General features: G+C 40.2%; 1 protein-coding gene across 2 annotated transcripts in view; it reads right to left on the bottom strand.

The window, feature by feature from the left end:
* Positions 1–21067, bottom strand: part of BCHE (butyrylcholinesterase) — an 86826-nt gene extending 65759 nt beyond the window's left edge. For both annotated transcript variants that reach the window (XM_029616503.1, XM_029616505.1), the window contains exons 1-2: positions 20936–21067; positions 15522–17037 (exon numbers count right to left, since the gene is read on the bottom strand). In XM_029616503.1, the coding sequence (XP_029472363.1) occupies positions 15522–17029 (1508 nt within the window). In that variant the 5' untranslated portion in view covers positions 17030–17037; positions 20936–21067. The remainder of the gene's footprint in view (positions 1–15521; positions 17038–20935) is intronic.
* Positions 21068–26603: the final 5536 nt, after the last annotated feature.

The following is a 26603-nucleotide window of genomic DNA, read 5'->3' as shown; positions in this document are numbered from 1 at the left end:
ACTCAACACTGTAACAACTAGGGATGTGCATTCTGGGACCCCAAAACCCAAATGAATTTTCGGCAAAAATTTGTTTTCGGGTTAGTGTGCTCTAATGGGGAGTTAGTGCGCACTAACTCCCCATTAATGCGCACTAACCTAAAATTCAGGTCCCTCCGAATTTCAAAGGCCCAAACTGCGGGAAATATGATATTTCCCACGGCGGGCCGAAAACAAAGCCCAACCCAAAAGGTTCGGACTTTGCACATCCCTAGTAACAACCCTACCTAGGCAAAGGCAACACTACAGATATTAAACCAGGCCCTAAACACCAGTATATCTTGTATTTGGGAAAACAGAACAAGCCAGGTTGCTGTACATCCCTACACAGAAAGTACAAGCTTGCAGAATTCCCTTTACCTTATCACTCAAGCAGAAGACAGATCCCAATCGAATATAGAATTAAATGAACATAAAGCTAATGTTTTTGTTTTTCCATTGTTGCACTGCAAATAGATTATTTGTTCTTGCTGTTTCCAGGTAAGTTTTTGTCTATAAATTTCTATTTATACATTCCTCATACAACATTAAACAATAAAATTAAGAAATATAAACAATAATAATTGTATAACTATACTAATAAACATATTTTTTGAAACATATTTCAAAAATGTTCATGAATAGAATAACACCATAATTCAAAACTCATTAAAATTCTTAAAAATTCTCCAAAACTCTTCAGCTTGGAGAAGAGATGGCTTAGGGGAGATATGATAGAGGTCTGTAAAATAATGAGTGCACTTGAATAAGTAAATGTTAATCAGATGTTTGCTCTTTCGAGAAGTACAAAGACCAGGAGATGCATAATAATGTTACTAGGTAATACATTTAAAACTAATAACAGAAAATATTTTTTTACTCAATACATAATTAAGCTTTGGAATTTGAAGCCAAAGGATGTGGTGAAAGCTATTAATGTAGCTGAGTTTTAAAAAGGTTTGGACAAGTTCCTGGAATAAAAGTCCATTAACAACTATTATTAAGGAAGAGTTGCAGAAATCCACTGCTTATTCTTGGGATAAGCAGCTTGGAATCTATCTACCCCTTGGGATCCTGCCAGGTACTTGTGACCTGGATTAGCCATTGTTGGAAACAGGATACTGCCCTTGATGTACCTGTGGTCTGATCGAGGTGGCAAGTCTTATGTTCTAAAAGAGCAGAAACATCCCATATTATCCAAAAACCACAGTCAGTCAAGAAAACTAAACTTTAAAAAAGTCACTTCTACTTACCCTTTCCGGCAACTCTCCTACTCCTTTTCCATGCAAGCCAGTAGCACATATCAGAATCAGCTGAAGCTCTGCCCTCACAGTCCTCTTCCCTTAGGGCCCATGACTAGTTTGTTTCTCTCACACACACACAAGTCACACAGCATAACCAGTCTCTTTTCTTTCACACACCAGTCATCTCCCTGATTTCTCTCTCTCTCTCTCGTCACCTAGTCCCGACCAATCTCTTTCTTGTAACCCACAACAGTCTCTCTCTCTCTCTCTCATATCTACCAGTCACCCCTGCCTACACACTTGTCAAACCTTGATAAATCTTTCTCTCTCTCTCTCTCTCTCTCTCTCTCTCTCAAATGCACACACATGCACACACACACACACACACCCCAGTTACCTCCCCAATCACACTACTACTGTAAACCGAGGTGATGTAGACCTATACGTACCGCGGTATATAAAAATCTCCAAATAAATAAATAAATACTATCAGAAATCTCTCCCTTTCTACTGGTGTATTCCCACCTTCTCTAAAATGTGCATCTGTTACCCCTATTCTCAAGAACAGTTCACTTGACACACCTAACCTAGCCAGCTATCGTATCTCATCACTCCCTTTTATTTCCAAAATAATTTAATCTGCAGTTTTGGAATAGTTAACTCAGTTTTTTGATGAACATTCTGTTTTGGATCAGAATCAGTTTGGTTTTCATCAATTTCACAACACTGAATCTCTCTTTATTTCTAGTCTTGACACAATTCACTGTGGTTTTGACTCTCATACTTGATATTTCTTTGGCTTTTGACATCTTGTTTCACACTATTTTATTATCTCACCTCTCTGAAGTTGATATGATGGGTTCTGTCCTCTCCTGGTTTTCTTCCTTTTTCTCAGATCATTCTCAAAAGGTTAAATTTAACGGTTTCACTGCATCTTGGGTTCCTATCACTTTGGATGTACCTCTAGATTCTGCACATTCTGCTGCTCTTTTCAATGTTTACTTAACCCTTCACTGTCATCTCCTTGGGCAACTCTGTGTTTCTTCCAAGTTGAATGCCAATGACATCCAGTTTTTCTTCTCCCCCTATATTCATCTTGGTCCACAACTCTTCATTTTGCTACCATCTGTCTCCAAAGCATATGTTGTTGGCTTTCTTCAAATCAGCCTTCTCTAAATCTCCATAAAACTAATATTCTTATCTTGGGTTGTCATCCTCCTTTTACTATTTCTGATTTAGTACAGCTTTTGGGGTCACTATTATAGTTTCTTCATCTGTCCGTGACTTGGGTGTTGGTTTAGACCAGTGATGGCGAACCTTTTAGAGACCAAGTGCCCAAACTGCAACCCAAACTGCAACCCAAAATCCACTTATTTATCACAAAGTGCCAACACGGCAATTTAACCTGAATACTGAGGTTTTAGTTTAGAAAAAACAACTCATACATTAACATCTTTTGTCTTAAAAGAAAAATACAATAACAGAGCTTTCAATGATAGAAACAACTTGTTATTGAGAGGTAAAATTTTGCATTTGGCGTGCTTTTGAACAATTAATATAATTTTTGCTGTTTATGCATGCTGATAATTTGTCTAATCTTGGCTCACACTTTGTAAATTTGAGAGCAACACATGCAGCACTCAGGCCATCTGTTAGTCTGTTTCTGCCCATGCCCATGCCCCCTAGGACTCTTTATACTGTGCCACAGGCAGGAGGGAGGAGAATATGATGACCTTGCCTAGTTTCTTTCTATTGCGCCTTGGGTGTGAGGAAATATATATAAATGGTCCCCACGGGTATCTTTCTAGTGCACTGTGGATGGGAAGGCGAAAATGCCAACAGCCCCTTCAGGCCTCTTTCTGTTGCACAGCACGGGATGCTTCCTCCCTCCTGGCTGCCATTGTCTGAATGAGGATCGCGGCCTTGCAGCACGGGCTGCTTCCTCCTCCTCGGCTGTCAGCACTAATGACGTCATTCAGGCACCGGCAGCCGGGAGGGAGGAAGCAGTCCACGCTGCAAGGCCACAATCCTTCCATTCTTCAGGAGCCGGGAGGGTGAGTGAGGGGATCGTGGCAGCGCCGCCGGGGCAAGCTGCATTAAGGAAAGCATGCGCCGTCCCACTGCCACCAATGAGGCTTCTCCCCTTGTCGGTGGACCTCGCCCTTCCGACGCCTTTGATAGAAAAATTAGCACGGCCCCCACTAGAATCATCAGTGTCGCTAGCGGGCCCCGCTACTTTTACACTTACTGAGGCCCCACACGGCGGCGCTTTTGGTCAGCTCTGAAACTCCGGACGATTTCCGGATATTTCAGCCCTCCGGCTTCCTTTAAATTCCGTACTGTCCGGAGAAAATCCGGACAGTTGGTAACCCTAGCGACGATGCACGTGCCCACAGAGAGGACTCTGAGTGCCTCCTCTGGCACGCGTGTGCCATAGGTTCGCCACCACTGGTCTAGACTCTAATCTTTCCATGAAAACTCAGATTAAATCCATTGTCGAAACCTCTTTTTTTCAATTTAAGAATGCTTAGATATTTAAAATCCATCTTGCAATCTGACAATTTTTGTACTGTAATTTCTAGCTATTTTTTTTTCCATGTATTGATTACTGCAATTCTCTTTATTCTGGGCTTCCACAAAATTCTCTTCATGCACTTCAAATAATTCAGAATTCTGCAGCTTGCCTCCCCATTGGCACCCCTTTTCAAAACCATATCAGACCTGCAGATGAGTCCCTTAGAGCAGAGCAGTGACTCTCAACCAATATGCCGCGACACACTAGTATGTCGCCAAGCACTGGCAGGTGTGTCAGATACTTCCCAATCTCCCACTGGCTCTGCTGCTCCTCCTCTGCTGCTTCTCCCTCCCCCTCCTCTGTCCATTCATGTCCATCCTCTGTCTATCCACCATTGGCTACCCATGTTTCCTGTATCAAATATAAAGTCACTACTTCCATACACAATTTTACTTTTTAATCTCACTATTCTGCATCTTCCCACTCCTGCACAGATTCTGCATTCCTCAAGCCAGTTCCTTCTTGATGTCCCCCCCTGTTCCAGGGCCCTCAGGTCTGTCTTCCACCCATGAATGTTCATTTTCCATTCATGGCCTCATCCTCTGGAACGCCCTCTCATTTTCATTGTGACTCACACAGGATTCCAGATTGTTTAAAAAATTATTAAAAACACACCTCTTCTGTGATGCCTTCCATTAGTGATGTCCTCCTACTTCTCCCCAGTCTAAAGAACTCATTTTTCCTCCAGCCTTTTATGAATGATGCATTGCTTTTTTTTCTCTAGCTTGTATTTTTTGGCATTTGTTTTGTTTGTATTTAATTTGTTTCCTCGTAGATAGCTACATTGTTTTTATGTCAACTTTTATGAATATTTTCTTCCATCCCACCCTGAATATTGGAGGAGTGGGAAATAAATGCTTTTTAAAATAATAAATACAAATTCTTTCCCTCTTCCAATCCCACTCTTTCTCCCATTCCCCATCACTTCCAGACCACGAGAGTGGGAAGAAGAAAAGGCTCTGCAGTGAATGTCTCCAGATTCCACTAATACTGCTGCGTTTCCCATTAGAGCTTGAAAATGCTGATAGCCTGGGCAGGAACAGCAGGAGTGTTAGTGGAAGAATTAACTGTGTCTTGAATGGACAGAGGAGGGGGAGGGAGGAGCAGCAGAGCCAGTGGGAGATTGGGAAGTATCTGACACACCTGCCAGTGCTTGGCGACATACTAGTGTGTCGCCAAGCTATCGGTTGAGAGTCACTGCTCTGCTCTGCTCTAAGGGACTCATCTGCATAAGCAGCAGTAATAATTCCCCTTACCATTTTGTGCATTAGATCAGCAACATAATAGGACAATTGAGTTGGGACATTTCTTGTTGGCCATGCAAAGACACTGCAAATTGCAATTGAACTCAATTATTGCATAACTCTGTGAACATTTCATACATGTGTTTTGTGAGCAAGTTAACCAATCCATTCAATTCTAGTAAAACTGAGTTAGTGACTAAATCTGAAAGCTCTTTCAGTCTTGAAATATTACACTTTCTCACCCTTGCAACAACTCAGTAGGATCCACTGATAGCAGCTCAAGGATGCCTCCTCTTTGAATAGTACAGATAAATAGCTTCTGCTCCTTCCAAAATCTACTGTAATTGGAGATATTAAATGCAGCTTAAAAACATTCATTTGGGTCATCTGAGCAGCCACGATGGGAGCTGTATCCATTGGGATGGGGGGGGGGGGGGAGAGAGTATTGACGTTACCCTTTCTTACACTCATTAAAACCAGGTAAATAACACACAAAATAATTGTGAAGTTCCCCAAAAGACAGTATTAACAGAGAAATGAGATACATCTTCCTATGAGAATGGCACATTGGGTCAGTCTTCAAACCAAGGTTTTTCTTTTCTTGTAAGTTAAGGAATTGAATCCAATTGCATGAAAACCATGCAAGTAAATCTCTTGCCCTGAAAGCACAGTAGAACATTTGTTTGATTCTCTTGTTCAGCTATTTTGGGCAAAATTTCCATAATAACTTTTAGACAAGTGTTTGCTTGTGCTGTTTCTCTGTGCCATTGTTCTTCTTCCCAGAAGTTGTAAGGAAGTTTAAGTCTTGGCGAACAAATTTGTGCAAGCAAACTGACTTGACAATGAACCATTTGCCTGTAAATGCCTTTAGGGATGTGTAATCTTCGTTCTGGCCACCATTGCCAGGTTGGTAATGTATATTTCTTTGTCTTCTGTTAGTAATAAAGCTTATATATTTTTAGCTTCATTGCTTCATGTTATTTCCCAGCAGAGCACGGCTGGTTTATGTTTTTGTATCATCACTGTCACCTGCTTCAAATCAAGATGCCAACTGTGAGCATTTGCATTTGGAATCACTAAGTAACAAGCCCTAAAATAATCAAAAAAAAAAGGGAGCAGAACTGTGAAACACAGCACATTTTGCAAACAAAATTAGTGCACTTCCTAGGATTTTGCGAAATGTAATTGTCGTTTATACCTACGTACCCTAAACTCAAGTCAACCACATTCGTCATGACCTCTAGAGATCAAATAGTATAAAAGCTCAAATAGCAACTGTTATACAATATTGAGCAAAAAAAAAAAAAAAGAAAATATTCTCAATGGATATAAAAAGCTATTCAGAGCCTATAGTGAGAAGAACTGCAAACACTGTTTTACATGCTAATGGGCATTTACAGAAATGCCCATTAATCCAAATATATCGGAGCCTTTTATTTCCTTTCCAGTGCCTATAGACTTGAGCACTGATACAACCATTCCTTCCTAGGGCATTGTTTTGACACATCTAAAACCTTTTTATCGTTTGTGAGAAATTGGAAAGATAATCAGACTTTCTTCTTTTATTCAATCCATAGCAACCATAAAAAATGATTGATAATTTCCTGCAAAAGATAAAAATTTTAACATGCAAAAGCTGTTTTAAAAGGGTCAGTGCAGTTGTTTCCTGTGAGAGGTTTTAAAATGTATCTTGTCAAAACTACTTTGACATTCTCTAATCTCTACATATTTTTATCCAACAACCATATTGATCTATTTAATAAGGTGTGGCATGTAAGACACTAAGGGGGTCATTTTCTAAGCCTATCGTACGTGAAAAGGGACTTTTCGCACACGAAAAGTCCCTTTTTGCGTGTGATAGCTTGCTGGGGCGGAGTCAGGGTGGTGAGGGGAGGAGTTGGGGCAGCGAGGAAGCGGACACGGCATTATCTTCACTGGCAGTGATAAGGTAAGGACCGTTATCGTCGCCAGTAGCGTGCCCAATAGCACCGCCTTTCACAGTGGTGATATTGGGTGCGAAAGCCGGCAGCGATAACACCACGGTGGTGCGATCGCTGCTGGATTTCACAGGCCCACCCCCCAACCCCCCGTTACCGCTGGATTCACCATTCGCTGCGAGAATGGGAAATCCAAGCCTAATTCATGATAGCATTCTGAATAGGACCCATTAGAAATAATGAGAGCTGAGGTAAAAACATGTGCCTGCTACCATGCATTATTTCATGCTTATCCTTAGTAAATAGATCCTATAGCTTCTCTCTAAGGGGGTCATTTTCGTAGCGTATCACATGCGAAAAGTCCCTTTTCACGTGCAAAAGCTAGATAGGGGCGGAGTCGGGAATGGAGTTGGCCCCAGAAGAGGAGGAGTCGGAGCGTCGTTGGGGCGGATGTGGCAGAAACTTCGCTGGCGGTAAAAAGTTAAGAAACCTTTTTGCTGCCTGTAGCGCACCCAATAGCACCACCTTTTACGATGGTGCTATTGGGTGCAAAAGCCGGCAGCGATGGCACTGCAGATGTGTGATCACTGCCGTCTTTCACAGGCCCGCTCCCTGCTTTGTCCCCCATTACCGCCGGATTCTCTAAGATCTGCAACTTTAGAAAATCCAGGCCTAAGGCTAGTCTAGGTGTAAATTTAATTTGATAAACCTGTTTAATACCTCTTGCTCACAGTCACTTCTTACACATCTCACACATGCATGTATGCAAATTCTTTTTCAAAACTACACCTCTTATTTTCTCTAGCACACAGCCTACATTAATCTGATTATGTAATCCTAGAATTAAAAGAACTTCATAAGACGAATACACTGCTGTGATGCTTTTCATATTTTTTAGTATGATTCACCCATTCTGACTGCACTGCAGTAGCTAAAACTACTAGACATTTCTGAAAACATTAAACACTGCATACATATTTCACACAAAGCCATGCCTTCCACTATATACATTCATATAGGTATATATATATATATAAAACATACCTTATAGGTATGGACAAGGGCACTAGCTACCTTCTTGTACTCCTGGAGATATCTGCCGCCTTCGATACTATATGCCACAATCACCTACTTGCCCGTCTAGAAGAGGTATCTCTGGCTTGGCTTTAGCATGGCTCAAATCCTACCTATCAAACAGAACTTTCTCCGTCAAAATAGGCAATACTACCTCTTTTTCCCTCCCCTTACTACAAGGTGTCCCGCAAGGCTCTTCCCTCTCCTGCACCCTATTTAACATTTACCTTACCCCTCTATGCCATCTCTTAATGGAACTCAAACTTAAATTCTATCTATATGCTGACGATATCCAAATCCTAATCCCCATCCGCAACACAATATCCAATGCTCTGAAGCACTGGGAAACCTGTCTTGTTCCCATTAATTCTCTACTCACGAACCTTCATCTTGCCCTGAACACCAATAAAATGTCGGTATATAAAAATTACTAAATAAATAAATAAATGTACTCATAGGGTCCTCACTCATATCTCTACGAGAATGTGCAGCACTATACAACCCACGGCATTTATAAAGTTCCAGAAAGAAAGTGGCAACATAGAAAATCTTTAATTTCTATGATTTATTATTTTTTTTGTAAATAAAGTAGAAACCTTGGCTTCTGATATGCTGATTCAATGTCTGACTTTTGGGGTGGTACATGACTGGACTCTTCCCATGTTCTGTATCCATTGATCCCAGGGGTTCTATGGAGCCCCTCCTTCTCCTCATGCCACTCCTCTTTGGAAGAGTACATGTCATAATTGGGCTGTGAAGGATGAAGACAACCTTACAGAAACAATGACTTAAATCCTACCTGTGACTGCAAAAAAGATCACCTTCACCTCTATAGAGATGGCAGAAAAGCAGACAGATGGGAATGTCATGGGCAGTAACAAAAAAGTAATAGAAGAAATAGAAATTATAATATACAAGTGGTAATGATGTAAACAATTACAGTCACAAAAATAATAAGAGGGAAAAGCTCAATTTAACACTTTTATTATAATTTTACAAAATATTCCCAAATGCATCAATTCATATATTGGTGATTTTTAAGACATACCAACACAAATAATGCATGAGTTAAAAACATACCACAATGCACTCATATATAAAATCAATCCACATATATACCTATCACATCTCATTCATATCTCAAACAATATATATATTATTATAAATTGTTCACAAATGTCATATCCCCAAACCATAACAAAGTAATAAAGAGTTTGGTGTCAAAAAGGTGACAGTTTTGTTTCAATATAATATATAAAACTGGCTCAGCGGAGGATCCTCATAATTTTTCAGTTCTACAAAAATGAAAACCACAAAAATGAGGATTAATTAAAATTATTAACCAGAACATTTCTAAATAAAAAAAAAGTATTTAAATAAATTGAAGTGAATACATAAACCAGGAGGACACTTACTTTACTGAAATAGGAGAATATTTTCTTGTGAGTTCAACCAACCTCATGTATATAATGGGCCCAGTTCTATACCAAACTTGCAAAGCATCTGATTCACAAAAAAACAGAAAATTTACACACTGGATATTAAATCCAAAATTTGAAAATGCAAATCTTAAAAAATAAATACCGTAATACATAAACAGCTGCCAAAAATCTTTATACCACAAACAGTAAAAAAAACTGAAATAAGATAAAAAAATACTTATGTTAACTCGCAAAGCTTACTCTCATAAGCAAAATTAGGGCCAGAGCAGACAGAAATGCGTTTAAAGTGATTGGTGCACAGAGCTTTTAAAATGCTAAGAATCAAGAAAATGAAAGTTTACACATAGGTATTAAATCTAAAATTTGAGCAAATTAATATTAAGAAATAAACAAGCTGCCAAAAGTGGGGGTTTTTTTTGGCACCAAGGATAAAAACAACTTAATAAATGCAGGAAAAACTTACTTATATGTTTATCCAAGAAACATTACTTCATAAGCAAAAGCAAAATTTGAGCCGACAAAAATTGTTGATCTCAGGTAACCCAGACACCACGGAAGACACCTAAACATCTATAAATAAATTAAAAACTATAAATTACCATAAAATAATTAAACCAATTCAAAACCAAAAAAACGAAGCACCCCATGAATGACGAATTTTACCAATTAATACAGGAGAAAGACTTACCTTGAAAACCTTTTTACCGGACTACTAAAAAAATACTTACTGATGGTACAGACAAGACAGAATGCCAGAAAATGTCATGCATATGCTCCACTGGTTCTACAGGTTCATGACGCACAGAGGGCTGAATGATGCTTTCATGCATCATACATAAGGATAAAATGACAGCCAAAGGACACTAAGCACTTGACCATCTACTACAATGCACATTCAATATTATATTTACAATAAAGAGGCCCATTCTAATTCTTGATTGATCCCTTACAGGCTTTTTGTTCCCCAAGAATAAATAAACTGTTGTTCCTTTTCTGTGAGGGCATGAGTAATATTGCCCCATGCTGCAGCATGACTGCAAATCACAAAACATTTTAAATCAACAAGGTGATGTTGATGCAACAACCAGTGTTCCACTACAGGAATTTGGACATTCAGGCTGCAAATGCAAGTTTTATGTTCTATTATATGGGCCTGGATTTATCAAAATGCACTAAATAACACGTGATAGGAAAAGGGGTGTGTTTTATGGTAATAAGCAGTTTGCACTAATGGAGAGAGAGAGAGAGACACTAAAGCATAGGTTGGTTGACCTTGGTGTCTCCTACAACTACTTCCAGCTCCCGAGGAACCATGGACCCACCTGTCTACTGATTTCATCATGGATTTGCCTCCATCGAAGGGGCATAACGTAATAAGGGTAACCATAGACTAATTTTCAAAAATGGCCCATTTTGTCCACCGGGCCTACCATCTGCTCCAGAGTTAGCATGCCTATTTTTCCACCATATCTTTAGATTGCATGGCCTACCCAAGGACATTGTCGCAGACCGAGGTCCACAGTTCATTAGTAGATATTGGTGCGCTCTTTGCTGAAAATTCAGTATTAATATCATCCTAACAACTGCCTATCATCCCCAAGCTAACGGACAAGCCGAGCAAATGAATTACTCCTTGAAGGCCTTCCTGCATGCTTACATCAATGACTGCCAAGACAATTGGTCCAGTCTTTCATCCTGGACGGAATTTTCTCTCAACTCCCACATTGCCACTGCTACAGGCATGTCACCGTTCTCTATTTTCTATGGAAAACAACCATGACCCTCACTGCCCATGCCATTATCAGTGCCGTCCCCTGCAGCTCAGATTATTGCAGATGCCCTCAAGACCTTATGGGAGCAGACAAATCTACGCTTATGTCAAGCCACTTCCTGGGCCAAGAGAACTGCTGATAGTCACCAACGCTTGGCTCCTGAATTCCTCCCTGGCCAGAAAGTCTGGTTAAGTACTCAGTATATCTGACTTTGAATACAGTCCCAAAGATTCGCTCCAAAGTATATTGGACCTTTTATGGTCACCCGACATATTGGACCCTTTACATACCAGCTTCGGCTGTCTCCTACGCTGTGAATACATAATACATTTCAAGTATCGCTCTTAAAACTCGTGGTATTATCCTGGCCTGCCCGAAAGGCTCCTGAATCACCTCCACTCATGACAGAAACTGACATGATGTACAAGGTACATGAAGTCCTCGATGTCCGCCATAGGGGACGCTGGTTGGAATACCTCCTTTCTTGGGAGGTATTCCAACCAGCTCGGGAACCAGCTCAGAATATCCTGGACAAAACTCTCCTCCTGAACTATCATCGTGCCCATCCGGGCAAACCCCAGACCTCCAAGAGGGGGGAATAAATGGGGGGCATTGTTACGCATGCCGTCTGCAGCAGACCAGTGGCACAGCCCCCTCACAATTCCACAAGGACTCCAAACCTCTGGTTCCTCCTAGCTAGCAGCAGTGGGCCGCCAGCTTCGACCTCGGGCCTCCCCCGGTGACTCCTGCTTGGCCACAGTCCCCAGCATTCCTGGTCTGGCTGCTACTGCTCGGCGGGCCTCTCTGTGTGGCCCGCTGAGAGACTCCACTACCCGCACCACGCTCCTCCTTAGGCATGCGCTCATGCATCGCTGATACTTATGTAGGGACTACGGCGGGAACCTGGCCATGGCCCCGGATGATGACTTCAACCTCTTCATGGTATTTAAGCCCAGGCCCTGCTCCATAGCATTGCCTTTGCAACAAGTCTCCTCACTGGTCAAGTACTCGTTGCTACTAAGAGATTCGTCTCTACGTACCTGATCCTTGCTGTTCCTGGTTCCTTGTTCCTGCCCTGCCTATGCTTCGGATTCATTACATGGACTTTGACTTCACTTTGCCTGACTACGCTACAGCCTATCTCCAGACCCAGACCTCCACTTTCCCTGACCACGTATTGCCTATCTCCAGACCCTGACCTTTGCATTGTCCAACTACGCTATTGACTATCTCCGTGATCAGACTTCAGCTTCGATTGAGTATGCTTTTGACTATCTCTGTGATCAGACCTCAGCTTCAATTGACTATACTATTGACTATATCAGTGATCAGACTTCACCATTGCTTGCCACAGCCCCTGGATTGCCACCAGCCCTGACTCAAGCCTACCATTGGACGTCTCATCTGCCTACTCCCTGGATGTGGACATACCAGGCTTCGGCCTACCTTTGCTCGAGCACCCTCTGTCTGCCTTCATTTCATTGGTGCCCAAGTTTCCAGAACCTTACCCAGTCCAGAGTAGGACTGTACCAATGTCTCTTGCTATTCTATACCGAGGCCCACCTAAGTCCTGCCGGCCCTGGCACCCAAAGGCTGAACCCGCGGGGAACAAGCGCTGGTATAGGTGAAGCTCCAGTGGCCTCTGCCTATCAGCCCACTCCACCTGCTGATGGTGGGGACCCGAAGGTCCTTACCTACGGGTTGTGTCAACCCCACCTCGGCCCAAGGGTCCACCTCAGACACAACAACCAGGGTTCGAGCTGGAGTTCTGGCTCATCGTTCCACGGGCAAGACCTTGTGAGCCTCGACAGGCTTTGGGAAAGTTCTGCCTCTGAGCAGGTTCAGCCCCATTGTACATAGAGGGGACAATGACTGGGTCTGTAATGGCAATTGGATCAGGGTGTATGGGCCCTGCTATTGACTCTGTAATCTTGGGCTGTCACTGAACTTCCACTAAAGGGGGGGGGGGAGGGGAAATGGGGGGAAGAGTGAGATGGGAGAGTACTATAGTATTCATTTGGTTGAGGGTCAGCACCTGAAATTGTTTATTACTATGGCTGCTGTTAATAAATTTCCAACCATACTTATTCCAAAGTGATTTATTTGTTTTATATTCTGTCTATAATAACAATATGTCAAGCTAAGCAGTCTCTGTCCTTAGTCTTGGTTTTAGGTCCACAAAAAAACAATTAGGACAAAAGTGGTGGACCAGTTGAGAGTGCTAGCGACAACAATCCTAGGTGCACTGATTAATTTCGCACCACAGACCACTATTTGCACATTCTCACATGTAGTATCCATTGTCAGAGGCATAAGAACTGCTGATAAGAATGTAATTACAACCCAAATGCTCATATATTTTTTAATTCATAAAGACAGTTGGACTTGTTAACATTTAAAGAGGTATTCAGAATAAGCAAACTAAACAAGAAGTACCTATGAAAAAAATACAAGGAGCCAAAAGTTTTGACAAGGATCCTTTGTAGGAGTTACTCCAAAGTATTTCCATTATTTTAATCAGGCAGTAAGCATGAATTCTTGGGAAAGAGAGGTGCTGGTGAGAACAAAGAAGAAGAATAAATATAGAAAAACATAATATTATACGGGTAATTGAAAAATCCCTGTTCACCTATGGTATACTTGCTTCTAAACAAGCACTGGTGTATAACAGCTTAAAAGGTAGGAAAGTCACTGTATCTGGGAAAAATCACATAAGCCATTTCCATCAAGAATGGAACTGCTTTCTGTAGTATACTTGGAATTTGTACAGGTGCAAAGGGACTTTTCGATCACAAGGCAGAAGCATAGTCTAAGGAAATCATTACAACAGAATGAAGCAGAAGACTCAATATGTGTAGAGATATATCTGGTTCCTTTTTTTAAGTTTTATTTTTTGCAAAAATAAACAAAGATTAACCTTGTTTAGAGCATCACAGTTTTTATTCTTTTGCTGCACAAGTGATGTTTGTATATGAGATGACTAGCACACATAAAGGGAACAGATTGGCATTGTCATTCTGTTATTGCTAATATTTCATTCATTTTATTTAATTAATATGTCTATCCCTGTCTTTATTGGTAACACTAACTGCAAATAACAGGCAAGGACAATAAACCGAGAGTAAGAATATTTGCTGCTAGTTAAAGCAGGACAAGGACTGATGTCTCATAAGTCACACTAAAATTGGTCATAAATGCAAGTTAACTTACTGATTTTAATATCCAGCTATTTTAATGCCCATACTAAGAAGCATAAATCCTTTAGTACACTGAGTGTTAAAATAAGGCTTTTTCATTAGTTATTGAGATCCATTACCAGAGGTAGCTAACATAGAGACTCTCCTACCCCCTTTCCTAGCCTAAACTCGTGACCAGAAGAGGCCCCTGGCTATTCCCCCTCCAGCCAAGAAAAAAGTGGCTGCAGGGACCTTATCCCATTCCAGAAACAAGAGGTCACTAAGGCCCTTCTCCACCCCCCTTCAACAGTACAAAAGCAAGTGGCTTCAGAAACCCTCCAGCAGTCAGGTGTCCCTCCACACCCACCTCATCCAAAATGGCCCAAAGAAGAGAATCGCAAAAAGCAAAAGCACCATCCTGCACCATTGCTCCAAAGCCAAATTGGAGCTTCCATGACTACTCGATTCTGGACTTGGGAGGCCTCCACTAGCATTTGCTTCTCGATGTCACTGGGGAGGGATCTTCTGCTTCTGTACAATGTGTGTGTGTGTGTGTGTGTGGGGGGGGGGATCATGACATTGATGCCCCTTGACAAACATGTCATGGGGGAGTGATCCCTATCCTCATAGGGATCTGCATTAGCCATGGAGATGTATTTAAGATTGCCGGTGGGTTAATACATATTGCATTGTTCAACACAATTTACTCCTATCCATATTAATAATTCATGAGCAGCACACTTAAAAACTCATTTACTTATTTTCCTCATTAGTCTGTGCAGTCCACATAAATGTCATTTTGAACTAATGCAGATGAATGCACAAAAGTACATTAACTGTCACAAGTGTTAACATGCATTGATATGTTTAATGCATATTAAATCTTGCATGAAAGCTAATGCATTTTAGTATATAGACTCCAAAATATGAAAATTGTCTGAATATTCTTGGCTTATATATAGGTAGATCAATACATTATACCCTTACCAGTTCTGTCTCACAGCTTTAGTTTAATATTATGACTTCAAAAATAACTTACCCTGTTTTTGCAAAATTTGCCCAATATCTCATCATAGTTCTACTCAGTGTCTCCTCAGCTTTCGTGTAATTAAGTCTTCTGTTCATCGGTAATCCAAATACAAACTCAATTTCATATCCATGCATTACTCCCATCCACTTTGGCCAAGGAAGTTTTGAGGATTGATGATCAAAGTAGTATAAAAATGCCTTATTTCCAAGTTCTGTAAACTTTTTTGTAAACTCTATTAAAGGACATATAAAGTTATAGTCTCCTATAATGTCGTCCATAGCATCACGATTTTTCTCAGGTTCATGCTCCTCTTCCCAGTTTGTGTAATGAAAAATGACTGATTCCACACCAAGTTCTGTAGCTTTTGGAAAAGATAGTTTTATACTTTCCCGAAATTCTTTGCTGTTTATAAGACTTTCATTATCTTTGCTAAAACCAGGTATTTGATATACTAAAAAATAGGTTCCTTCATCTTTATTAACGCCTGTTAAGATCTGTGTTTTCTTAAATTGTCCAAGTTTGACCAGTATTTCAGGCATTTCCATGAGAAAATCTCCATCAACTGTTGGAAGAAAATTGATGTCAATAATTGATTTATGAGTTTGTGTAGAAAATCCCTTTTCAATTATTTCCTGAGGATGCTTATTTTGAAGACATATAATTATCTCTGTTTCATTGCTATCAGAACAATTGAGTAAGTTAGCTAGGTTCAATGATCTATTTCTGGCCTCATTTGGGCTTACTGAAGCCCAAGGGGCATTAGATGTACCACTTTGCATGATGGCTCTTGTAAAAAATGGATGACTTTTAGGGGACAAGAAATGGTAACTAACAGATGCTGCGCCAGCACTTTCTCCAAAAAGAGTTACACTTTTAGAATTACCACCAAAAGCTGCTATATTTTCATGGACCCACTGAAGAGCTAATTGTTGATCAAACAGCCCTGCATTTCCTGGAGCTTGTTGATTTCCTGGAAAGGCCAGAAATCCAAATGCACCTACTCTGTAATTCATGGAGACCACAACAACACGTTCAGTGCGGGCCAGAAATTTACCATCATAGACATCAAGAGACGATGTTCCAGTCTCAAAGCCTCCACCATAGATCCATACCATGACACTTGCATTTTTTGGTTTGGGTGTAGGTGTCCATATATTTAGATATAAACAGTCTTCACTGAGTTGAGTATTTGGATTCCACATTTCTGATCCAGGGAATCCAGGAAAAGTTTTATCAATGGACTGATAGCAAGAATCTGCATATTTTGTGGCATTCCATATTTCTGCCCATGGTTTGTAGGGTTCTGGTTTTTTAAATCTTAGTTTTCCAATAGGTGGTTCTCCATATGGAATACCAAGAAAAGCTGCTACTGTTCCAGAAAGAACTGATAGATGCATCCCTCTTATTTTTCCATTTTTGGTAGTAATAATAACATCCTCCTCTCCTTGTATATTCATGACAAACAGTAAAAGGAGATAAAAGGGTATGTTTATGTTTTCTTTGCTGTTGAACACCATTGTGACCACTAAAATATAAACACAAAAATCTTTTTAATGTGATGTGCTTTTCCCATAGTTTATCAGGTACAATACTGCAACCTTTTAATTATACAAGTGAGGCACTAAAAAAAAAAAAGGTACCTTATATGAGAAAAAAAAACCTATTAAATATATTCATTGAAACACCTCTCTGAAAAACATTGAGACAAATGTATTTGTTCTATCTCCTTTTATTGCATCGGTAGTAGAGGGGAAACAGAAGGGCAATATGGAGTATTGCAATAATTTAGATTGAAAGATGAATCATATGTTGAATATGTTATACAATGTTTTGGCATTCTAGACTTTGATGTTTGTTTTCTTTTAACTGACATACTCTATAAAGCACTGACTATGCTTATCACATTTTGCAACCAAACAATGATTGTGTAGGAACCATATTCAAAGATACATTTCCTTAGTGATAAACAAAACAAAACCATAAAATGTCTTTTCTATTCCACAATATCGAGAATGGTAAAAATGAAGTATACTGAATAAATTAATTCCTGAAAATGTCCCCATTTTATTGCTTTTATATTTATCCTTTCTTGCTTTTATATTTATCTTTTCTTAAAACAAAGCCACCCAGTGACTTTCTATATATAGAGGGAAATGTTAGGCCAGTCAACTCTCTTTCCGGTGATGGTTTCTGATGTACAAGTTTAAGTGATGAAAGCAGAACTACAAATACCACATTGCATTAGGACACAGGTGGTCAATTCTGATTCAGAAGAACTACAGTAAAGAAAGTCCCCCAAAAAAGGAGAGACCACCAAAAGCAATTGTTGTACAAAGGTCAATCAAAAAAATCTTTTATATATTATCACAGATCTCATACTCAGTAATGGAAATCAGCATCTGTTCAATGATTTGATGCTTGGTGCCAAGGTTTTTTATATACTCATGGGTCTAAACATGTTTTTTCTTAAAATTAAGTGTTCATTGTGCTCCCAGGTGATAATCCCATTTGGGAGCACAATGAACATTTAATTTCAAAAAAATATTGAGACCGATGATTATACAGAAAACCTTGGCACCATCTGTCAAATCATTGAACAGGTGCTGATTTTTGTTACCAGATATGAGGTTTGTCGTAACTACAAACAGATATGGTTTTCAGGATATCCACAGTGAATATATATGAGATAGATTTGCATGCACTGCTTTCACTGCATGCAAATCTATCTGATGCATATTCATTGTGGATATTCTGAAAATCAGTCCTGTTTGTGGCTTCTGAGGACCAGAGTTGGCTATCCCTACATTAGGATATAACTTCAAAGAATAGGAATTGGCAAAAATCTCACAACTCTGCCTGAAATCGTGTTTGGCCCTAATAGGTAGAGTTCCTGGAGTCTCCAGAGTATTAGAATGTAAGAACATAAGATCTGCCATGTTGGGTCAGATGAAAGGTCCACCAAGCTCTGTTTCCTGTTTCCATCAGTAGCAATCCAGATCACAAGTACTTAGCAGGATCCCAAAATGTCAATAAATGCTATGTTGCTTATCCCAGAGATAAGCAGTGGATTTCCCCACGTCCACCTTAATAATGGTTTATTGACTTTTCTTCCAGGAATTTATCTTAACTGTTTTTAAACCCAGCTACACTAACAGCTTTCACCATATCCTCTAGCAGCAAATTCCAAAGTTTGTATTAAGTAAAAAATATTTTTTCCCATTTGTCTTAAATATATTAATTAGTAACTTCATTGTGTGTCCCCTAGTCTTTGTAATTTTTGGAAAGAGTAAACAACCTTTTCCCATTCCACTCATTATTTTATAGCCCTCTATCATATCTCCTAATAGTTGTCTCTTCTCCAAGCTAATCTTCTAACTTTGGTAATTTATAGACCTTGAGGAGAAAATGGAAGTAATTTTGAAAAGGGTTTAAAACTGGGTTTTACAAGCATAAATGGACTTTTGAAAATAGCTACTTTTATGCATGTAACTCCTTTGAAATGACTGACTACTGCTATATTGGTGTACTTTTATTGTATCTTTTTCTTTTCTCAAATAATGTATCAGAAAATTTACAAAACAATTGAAAGACCTACAACAGAGATAAGGGATTTTATTTATTTTCTATACGCTTTATGGTTCTTTCACTATTAAATTGTTGTTTTCACTGAACAGCAGGATAATGAATATCATTATAAACATTTGTAGAGAAATGAAGTGCATAAAGTCTAATACAAATAATTGTTCATTTTTCAAAGCATACGGTAGAAAAAAAGGGATTGAGTACATTTTACTTCTAGGTCACTGGCCTTTTAGAAACCATTTAAATGTCACAACTGTTCAAAGTACTCTGCTGAGTTATACCTAATTTTTAGTTTCAAGTTGAATGTTTGTTGGGAGTAGTTTTTTCTTACTCAGGCATAATTTGACCAGGGTTTGTCACTCGAAAGTTGTTTAATGTTTGAAGCAGTGAATGATTGTAACATTTTCTTAGTTAAATGCACATATGGAAGTGCTGCAACTTTTGAAATTGATTACAAAGCTTTCAGAACTCAAACAAAATATTAGATATTGGTGTTACAGCATTTTCTACAGTAGTACATTGTACCCTTTAAAATAAATAAGCAATGTTTTAATACCATTATTTATGACAAATAATTATATATATAATTAGGAAAAGGAAAAACAATTTGTTTTCTTAATGTTTACTTTTTTGCACTAGAGTGCAAATTCTAAGGAAGGCGAATTGAATTGACAAACACATTAAAACTGTCCTCTGATCTTGCAACTTACTTTCTATGAAAATATACAACAGAGTTCTTTTATTCTGCTCCAATGCAAGTAGCATAATGTCATATTTAACAGTGTGCTCTTTGTCAGAGGAACCCTTCTTTTTCACAAGCTGAGCGATTAAGCTAAGGCTGTGCTTCTATAAATGGAGAGAAATGCAGAAAAGCAAGAAAGATCTTAAGAAACTGGGTAAGTAAATGAGAGCCGGAAGGCAAAGCAGGAGTCAAGTGAGAGAGAGAGAGAGTCAGAGAGGCAGAAACAGCTAGAGACCCTGTGTAATTCTTCCACTAAAAAAATATTTCAGAATGCTTTATCATGCTAAGGAGCAATCCTGAATTGAGATATATAAAGTTATAGATGCATGTGTGTGCATGCATGCGTGTGTGCTACTTTACTTAAAACAAAATTGAATGTACTTAAGTATGTCTAATGTCAAAAGAGAATCAAGGAACTCAGCATAAACAGTACAGTCTTGTGCGTGTTTTTGGGTTGTTCAGTATATTTATTATACTCTTGTGAACTCATTAACTACAGCTAGTGCTATTTTGTTTTTCATCTGAGACTCATTCCATTACTGATCTTGATTGCTGAGGTTAGGGTCTCAATGATTTCATGAACAATGAAATATATATTAAAAAGGAAACCAGAGATGAAAAAATATTACATGAATTCAGAGCCAATATTTAAAGTGCTCTCTAGATTCATTCTAAAACAATAGCATCTACAGCTATGCTATATTTTCTGAACAGTAAAGTTAAATTCATCTTTCATATTTTGGATAAAAACAATTTTATATATAGTTTTTCTATTAGTATTTTATTTGCTTAGGTGCCTCAGCAGATAAAGGATCAAGCACAACAAATCTTTTTCAAACGAGAAAAATGGTTAGATTAATAACATATTCCAAGCTCTGATTAAGTCCTTGAATCCTATTATAATAATAATAATTCCAAAGTCTGATAAACAAGCCTAAATGTTTCTTCCATCAGTGCCACTCATGAGTGAATGTCCCCAGCTGAGCAACAAATGGGCACAGCACAACACAACACATCCCAGTCCCTGGTAAAATTTCCACTTGCACATGCACTGCTGAAAAAAAAAAAAAAAGAGAGAGAGAAATTCAAGCATACTTACCCTCAGTAAACAATAAAAAGTTTTAAACAGTCAAAAATCTCTTAATATTTGAGTGAAATGTATGTAGCTGCAGCTTCAGTCCTGTAAACTGGATAGTACTGACATTAATAGCAACTGATTCTGACGCAGGGATCGCGAGACTTGGCAACAGCAACTTGATCTGGAGGCAGACAGTCTTTAGTATCTGACATCTGTTCAAAGGATACTGGTTCAGAGTTGCAAGTCTAAGAAAATACAAGCAAGCCTAAGACATGCTGCATGGGTTTTTACTGCTAGTCAGAAATATATTTATCACAGGGCTCAGTCATTTATAACAAAGCTGCAGTCTGTCAAACTTGGAAATAACACTTGGTAAAAGCCAAACATTACTTATCTGCAGTCATTTCTTCTATGTTAAAGGAATACTGTTTGAGTGTAATACTCAAGGTCTCCTAATCAGTTTACTCAAGTGCAACATTAATCAACCTGATGAAGATGTTGAGTATATTTTTGAAGAAATGAGAATATTTTAAGAGAATTGGAGACATATCAGGTCATTTTCAAAGGGACTTCTGAAGGCAAAACAATTCTGTACCCACAGAATAAACCTTTTGAAAATTGCCTGGCTGATATGCATGCAAAATTATGCATATATACCCAGGGAGGCTAACTTTCAAAACAGCTCGTATGCACCAATATACATGTGTATATAGGCCCGCACAAAGTTACTACCATATTTTATAACCTGTACACAAAAGATATATGCAGACCATAAAATATGAGTACATATGCATGCACACATGCTCATGTATGTAAAAACTGTGAGCCACACAAGTTCAGACTTATCTGGAAAAGTAGCAGCACTTATTCAGATAAGTTCTGATTTATGCGGCTAAATAGTGGCATTTAGCTGGATAAATCTGGAAAGTACTACTTGTCCATCTGCTTAGCACTTTTCTGACTTATCTGGGTATATAAGATAGGATAAGTCTAAAACAAAACTGCTATTTATTTGTATTTCAATTTGAATATCTACATAACAGCAAAGTTGCTACCTAGCTGATAAGTTGGAATTTATCCAGTTAAGTGTGCACAAATGATATACCCGCATATTTAAATTTTAAGGGGGTACGTGAATAGATTTTGTTCAGATGCATTTACCCCCGTAAGTTGGCTTTTACACATGTAAGTCAGGGAATTTTATAAGATGCACACGGCAATGAAACTACCAATTTTACCAATTAGTCTACTGGGTTCATCCAGTCCATCGGCAGCTTGTGAAGACCCTCCTAGCTTTTCAGCCTGAAGTCCCCCCATCTCACCCAAATCACCCACCTGGTCATTTCACTTTTGAGATATTTCCAATCACTTACACCAGATATTGAGCAGGAGTAAATATACACAAGTGAAAGGCTTATACCAGTCACTTTGGCAGATTGTAAAACAGAAACTTATATGCGTTGATGTTGGTCTCTCCCTGAAAGCTCCTGGCCTGGCCTTTTTTTTTTTTTTTTTTTTTTTTTTTTACAATGTGTAAGTTTCCTTGCAGTCCCCAACTTATGCACCTATATTGCAGTTTTTAAAATAGCATATACTTGCATACATGCTATTTTACAGGTGCATGTATTATTGTATATGTGTGCATCATTTGAAAATTTACTTCAAGTATGTGCAAGGCATTGGGGAAAGGTGTCTAGGCAGAGCTTGCATTTGCATGCATGTGTTTCGATTTTAAATAGCATGCGTGTAAATAGCCACAAAATGTCCCTTGATCAAAGTAGCAAATGTGTATAGATAGTTTGTGTGAGATAACTTTCAAAGCAAATTTATCAGGTGACTTTTCAAGGGAGTTATGCATGTAAATGCAACATACCATGAGGTGAATTTTCAAAAGATATACATATAGGGCCGGATTTTAATAGGTACGCACGGGCGTAGATTTGTGCGCGCAACCCATCGCGTACAAATCTATGCCCGATTTTATAACATGCACATGCAGCCGTGCGCATGTTATAAAATCCGAGGTTGGTGTGCGCATGGGGGTGCGCACTTGTGCACCTTGCGCGCGCCGAGCCCTAGGGGAGCCCCGTTGGCTTTCCCCGTTCCTTCCGAGGCCGCTCCAAAAATCGGAGCGGCCTCGGAGGGAACTTTCCTTCCGCTCCCCCACCTTCCCGCTCCCTTCCCCTATCTAACACGCCACCCAGCCCTACCTAAATCCCCCCCTACCTTTATTTTTTATTTATGCCTGCGCGTAGGTTGCGAGCGCCGGCCGAGTGCCAGAGCGCGATCCTCCGGCACGGCCGCTGTGACGGAGGCGTCGGTCCTGCCCCCGCCCCGCCCCCGGTCCACCCTGCCCCGCCCATTCTCCGCCCCTTTTTTCAAGCCCCGGGACATACGCGCGTCCCGGGGCAAAATAGGCTCGGCGCGCGCAGGAGCGGGTTTAAATGGGTATATTACGCACGTAACCCTTTTAAAATCCGCCCCATATAAAACACCTGTTTGTATAAAATAGCATGTATGTGAGGATGCACAATTTTAAAAACCACAACATATGCGCGAATAAAGGAGGATTTTAAAAGTACCGCACACGCACCTATACACGAGCTTATCTTGCCGCGCACAAAAATACGCGCTATTTTATAACCTACGCGCATAGGTTATAAAGTACTCTCCACGCATGCCTGGAGCTATACGCATATACTTATATGTGCCACTTTGCTATTGTTCCTTGTTAGGTGCAGGAGTCTGGACGAACATGGGGAGGGGAGAGCGAGAGAGAGAGAGCATGCGCACCTCTTTATAGGGCTCATTGTGATACTCTATATATGGACCATTGTAAGGAGGGACTTTGATTTGGGGTAAGTTTTCTGGATGTGGGATGGGGTTAGGGGGGTGTTGTTGCAGACACATTCAGAGGTATCATTGTAAAATTGACCTCATTAAAGAATTGTTGACCTTATAAGTGATGAAAAGGAGGGGGGGCGGGGAAAGAATGTGTCTGCAACCACACCCCCCTAACCCCAACCCATCTCCTTAAAACTCACCCCCGAATCAAAGTGCCCACTTACAATGGTCCATATATAGAGTAGCAGACTGCGCCCTATAAAGAGGCAGTAGCAAAGTGGTGCACATATGTTACACGTGCCGGCTGAGGAAAACTGAGTGCTGGCTCCACCTCTGGATCACTCATGCCATTTTTTCTGGGCACGCATACATCAATATATGGTGCGCTCTTCCTGGCTGTTAGAAATTTGCGTAGCTCCCGCTCAGGCCACTTACACGTGTAAATGGCCGTTTTTGCACGCGCAAGGCTTTTCAAATCTACCTTATAATGAGGGAGTATGAATAAATGTGTTCATGTAAAAAAAAAAAAGGGTGGACCAGGGGCATTCTGAGGCTGGGCCGTTAAATGCATAGGCCCTGATTTTCAAAAGCATTCATATGCTTAAAAATGAGTTTTACACATGTACATGCACTTTACCTGTGTACGTGAGCTTTTGAAATTTCCTACAACAGATACCATTGCATTGCCCATAGGATTTACCTGTGTAAGTGCACTTTACGCGGGTAAATAGCTTTTGAAAATTACCTCATAAAGTGCTATTTTACAACTTGCCAAAGTGATGTGCATATGTCTTTTACTTGCACGTATATTTGTTGCTGCTCACTATCAGGTGTAAGTGATCGTAAACATCTCAGAAGTGAAAAAATGACTGGCTGGGAGGTCTGGGTAAAATGGGGGTGGGGACTTCAGGCTGAAGAGACAGGAGGATCTGCATGAGCTGCAGATGGACTGGGCAAACTGGTAGACTAATTGGTAAAACTGGTAATTTCAGTGCCACACGCATGTTATAAAATCCGCTGACTTACACCTGTTAAAGTTGACTTAACGGTTCATAAATGTGTCTAAGTGATTAAGTAAAATGTGTTAGCGTATCCCCTTATATCATTTGCATACACTTAACCGGATACATTCCAATTTATCCTGCTAAGTAGCACCTTTGCCATTACTTAGATGAACACATTTGAACTTATACGGATAAATAGCCCTTTGTTTTAACTTATTGGGCTATCTTGCATACCCAGATAAGTCGTAAAAGTGGTAATTAGATAGACAAGTAACACTTTTCAGAGTTTTCCAGCTGAGTCCCGCTACATAAGTCCAAACTTGCACAGCTCATAGTTCTTACACATATGAGCATGTACTCATATTTTATAACCTGCACATATCATTTGCACGCAGGTTATAAAATGCAGTAGTAATTTCACGTGTCCATATACACCATGTATATGGGCGCACACAAGTAGCTTTGAAAGTTATCCTCCCTGGAACAGTTTTCAAAAGTCTTTTACCCACGTTAGGTGCACGTAACATGGGTAAAACCTATTGATGATTCAATAACATATATTGTAGCAATTTTAAAAAGTGCACTTACATGGGTAATATGCATTTACACAAATAAAATCCAGTTTAAAGCGTATAGATTCTTTTGAAAATCAGGTCCTAAATATGTTAGTTCACTTTGAAAATTGGCGTAACTTAGGCTTATAACAGTTCATTTACGTAGGCTTGAGGATAATTTTCTTAGCAATTTGTGGTGATAAAAAGCATTTCACCTTTGTTAATCAACTCTCTGAAAATTCCCTCTCTCAATGCATCTAACAGTTCACTCGTTGTTCCACTATGTCCTTACTTTCGCTGCATTGGGAGGAGGAATTCCCAATGGTGTATTTAGGTCAGGAGAGAAAATGCACTTGTGTAGATGGCTTTTTCAAATCCTCATGCATAGGTTTCCAGCAAAACTCTACCCACAGAAAAGCAGGAGAAAGTGACGGCAAGTACATTGTACATGAGGGAAGTTTCAAAGCCTAAGGGGCGGATTTTAAATGCCCTGCGCACGTAAATCCGGCTGGATTTACGCGCTCAGGGCTCTCGCGCGCCGGCGCGCCTATTTTGCATAGGCCGCCGGTGCGCGCAGAGCCCCAGGACGTGCGTAAATCCCGGGGCTTTCTAAAAGGGGCGTGTCGCGGCGTGTCGGGGGCGCGTCTAAAATGACACAGCGTTTCGGGGCCATGATGCGGCATTGCGGGGGCAGGGCCGGGGGCATGGTCGAGGCCTCCGGACCAGTTCCCGGGTCGGGTAATGGCGCGCCAGCAGCCCGCTGGCGCGCGCAGATTTACATCTGCTTTTAGCAGGCATAAATCGTGGAACAAAGGTAAGGGGGGGTTTAGATAGGGCCGGGGGGGGGGGGTTAGGTAGGGAAGGTGGGGGGAGGGCGAAGGAAAGTTTCCTCCGAGGCCGCTCCGAAATCGGAGCGGCCTCGGAGGGAACAGGCAGCGCGCGCTGGGCTCGGCGCGCGCAGGTTGCACAAATGTGCACCCCCTTGCGCGCGCCGACCCCGGATTTTATAAGATACGCGTGGCTACGCGCGTATCTTATAAAATCCAGTGTACTTTTATTTGTGCCTGCTGCGTGAACAAAAGTACGCGATTGCACAAATTTAGAAAATCTACCCCTAAGTGTTCATGCACATTCTCTGTGAAACTTGGTGCAATGCGTCCAGGTTAATCGTCTGCACAAACTTTAGCCCCATGCAAACAGTTTGAAAATTGCTCCCACTATGTAGTACAGGAGACGTTTTCACACCATTCTGAACATCCCATAGATAGGGTCCTTCAATTTCAGTTT

Source organism: Rhinatrema bivittatum, chromosome 9 (assembly GCF_901001135.1).
Source record: "Rhinatrema bivittatum chromosome 9, aRhiBiv1.1, whole genome shotgun sequence".
NCBI classification, from domain to species: Eukaryota; Metazoa; Chordata; class Amphibia; order Gymnophiona; family Rhinatrematidae; genus Rhinatrema; species Rhinatrema bivittatum.
The sequence above is the reverse complement of the archived record's forward strand: the minus strand, read 5'-3'. Positions and strand labels throughout refer to the sequence as shown.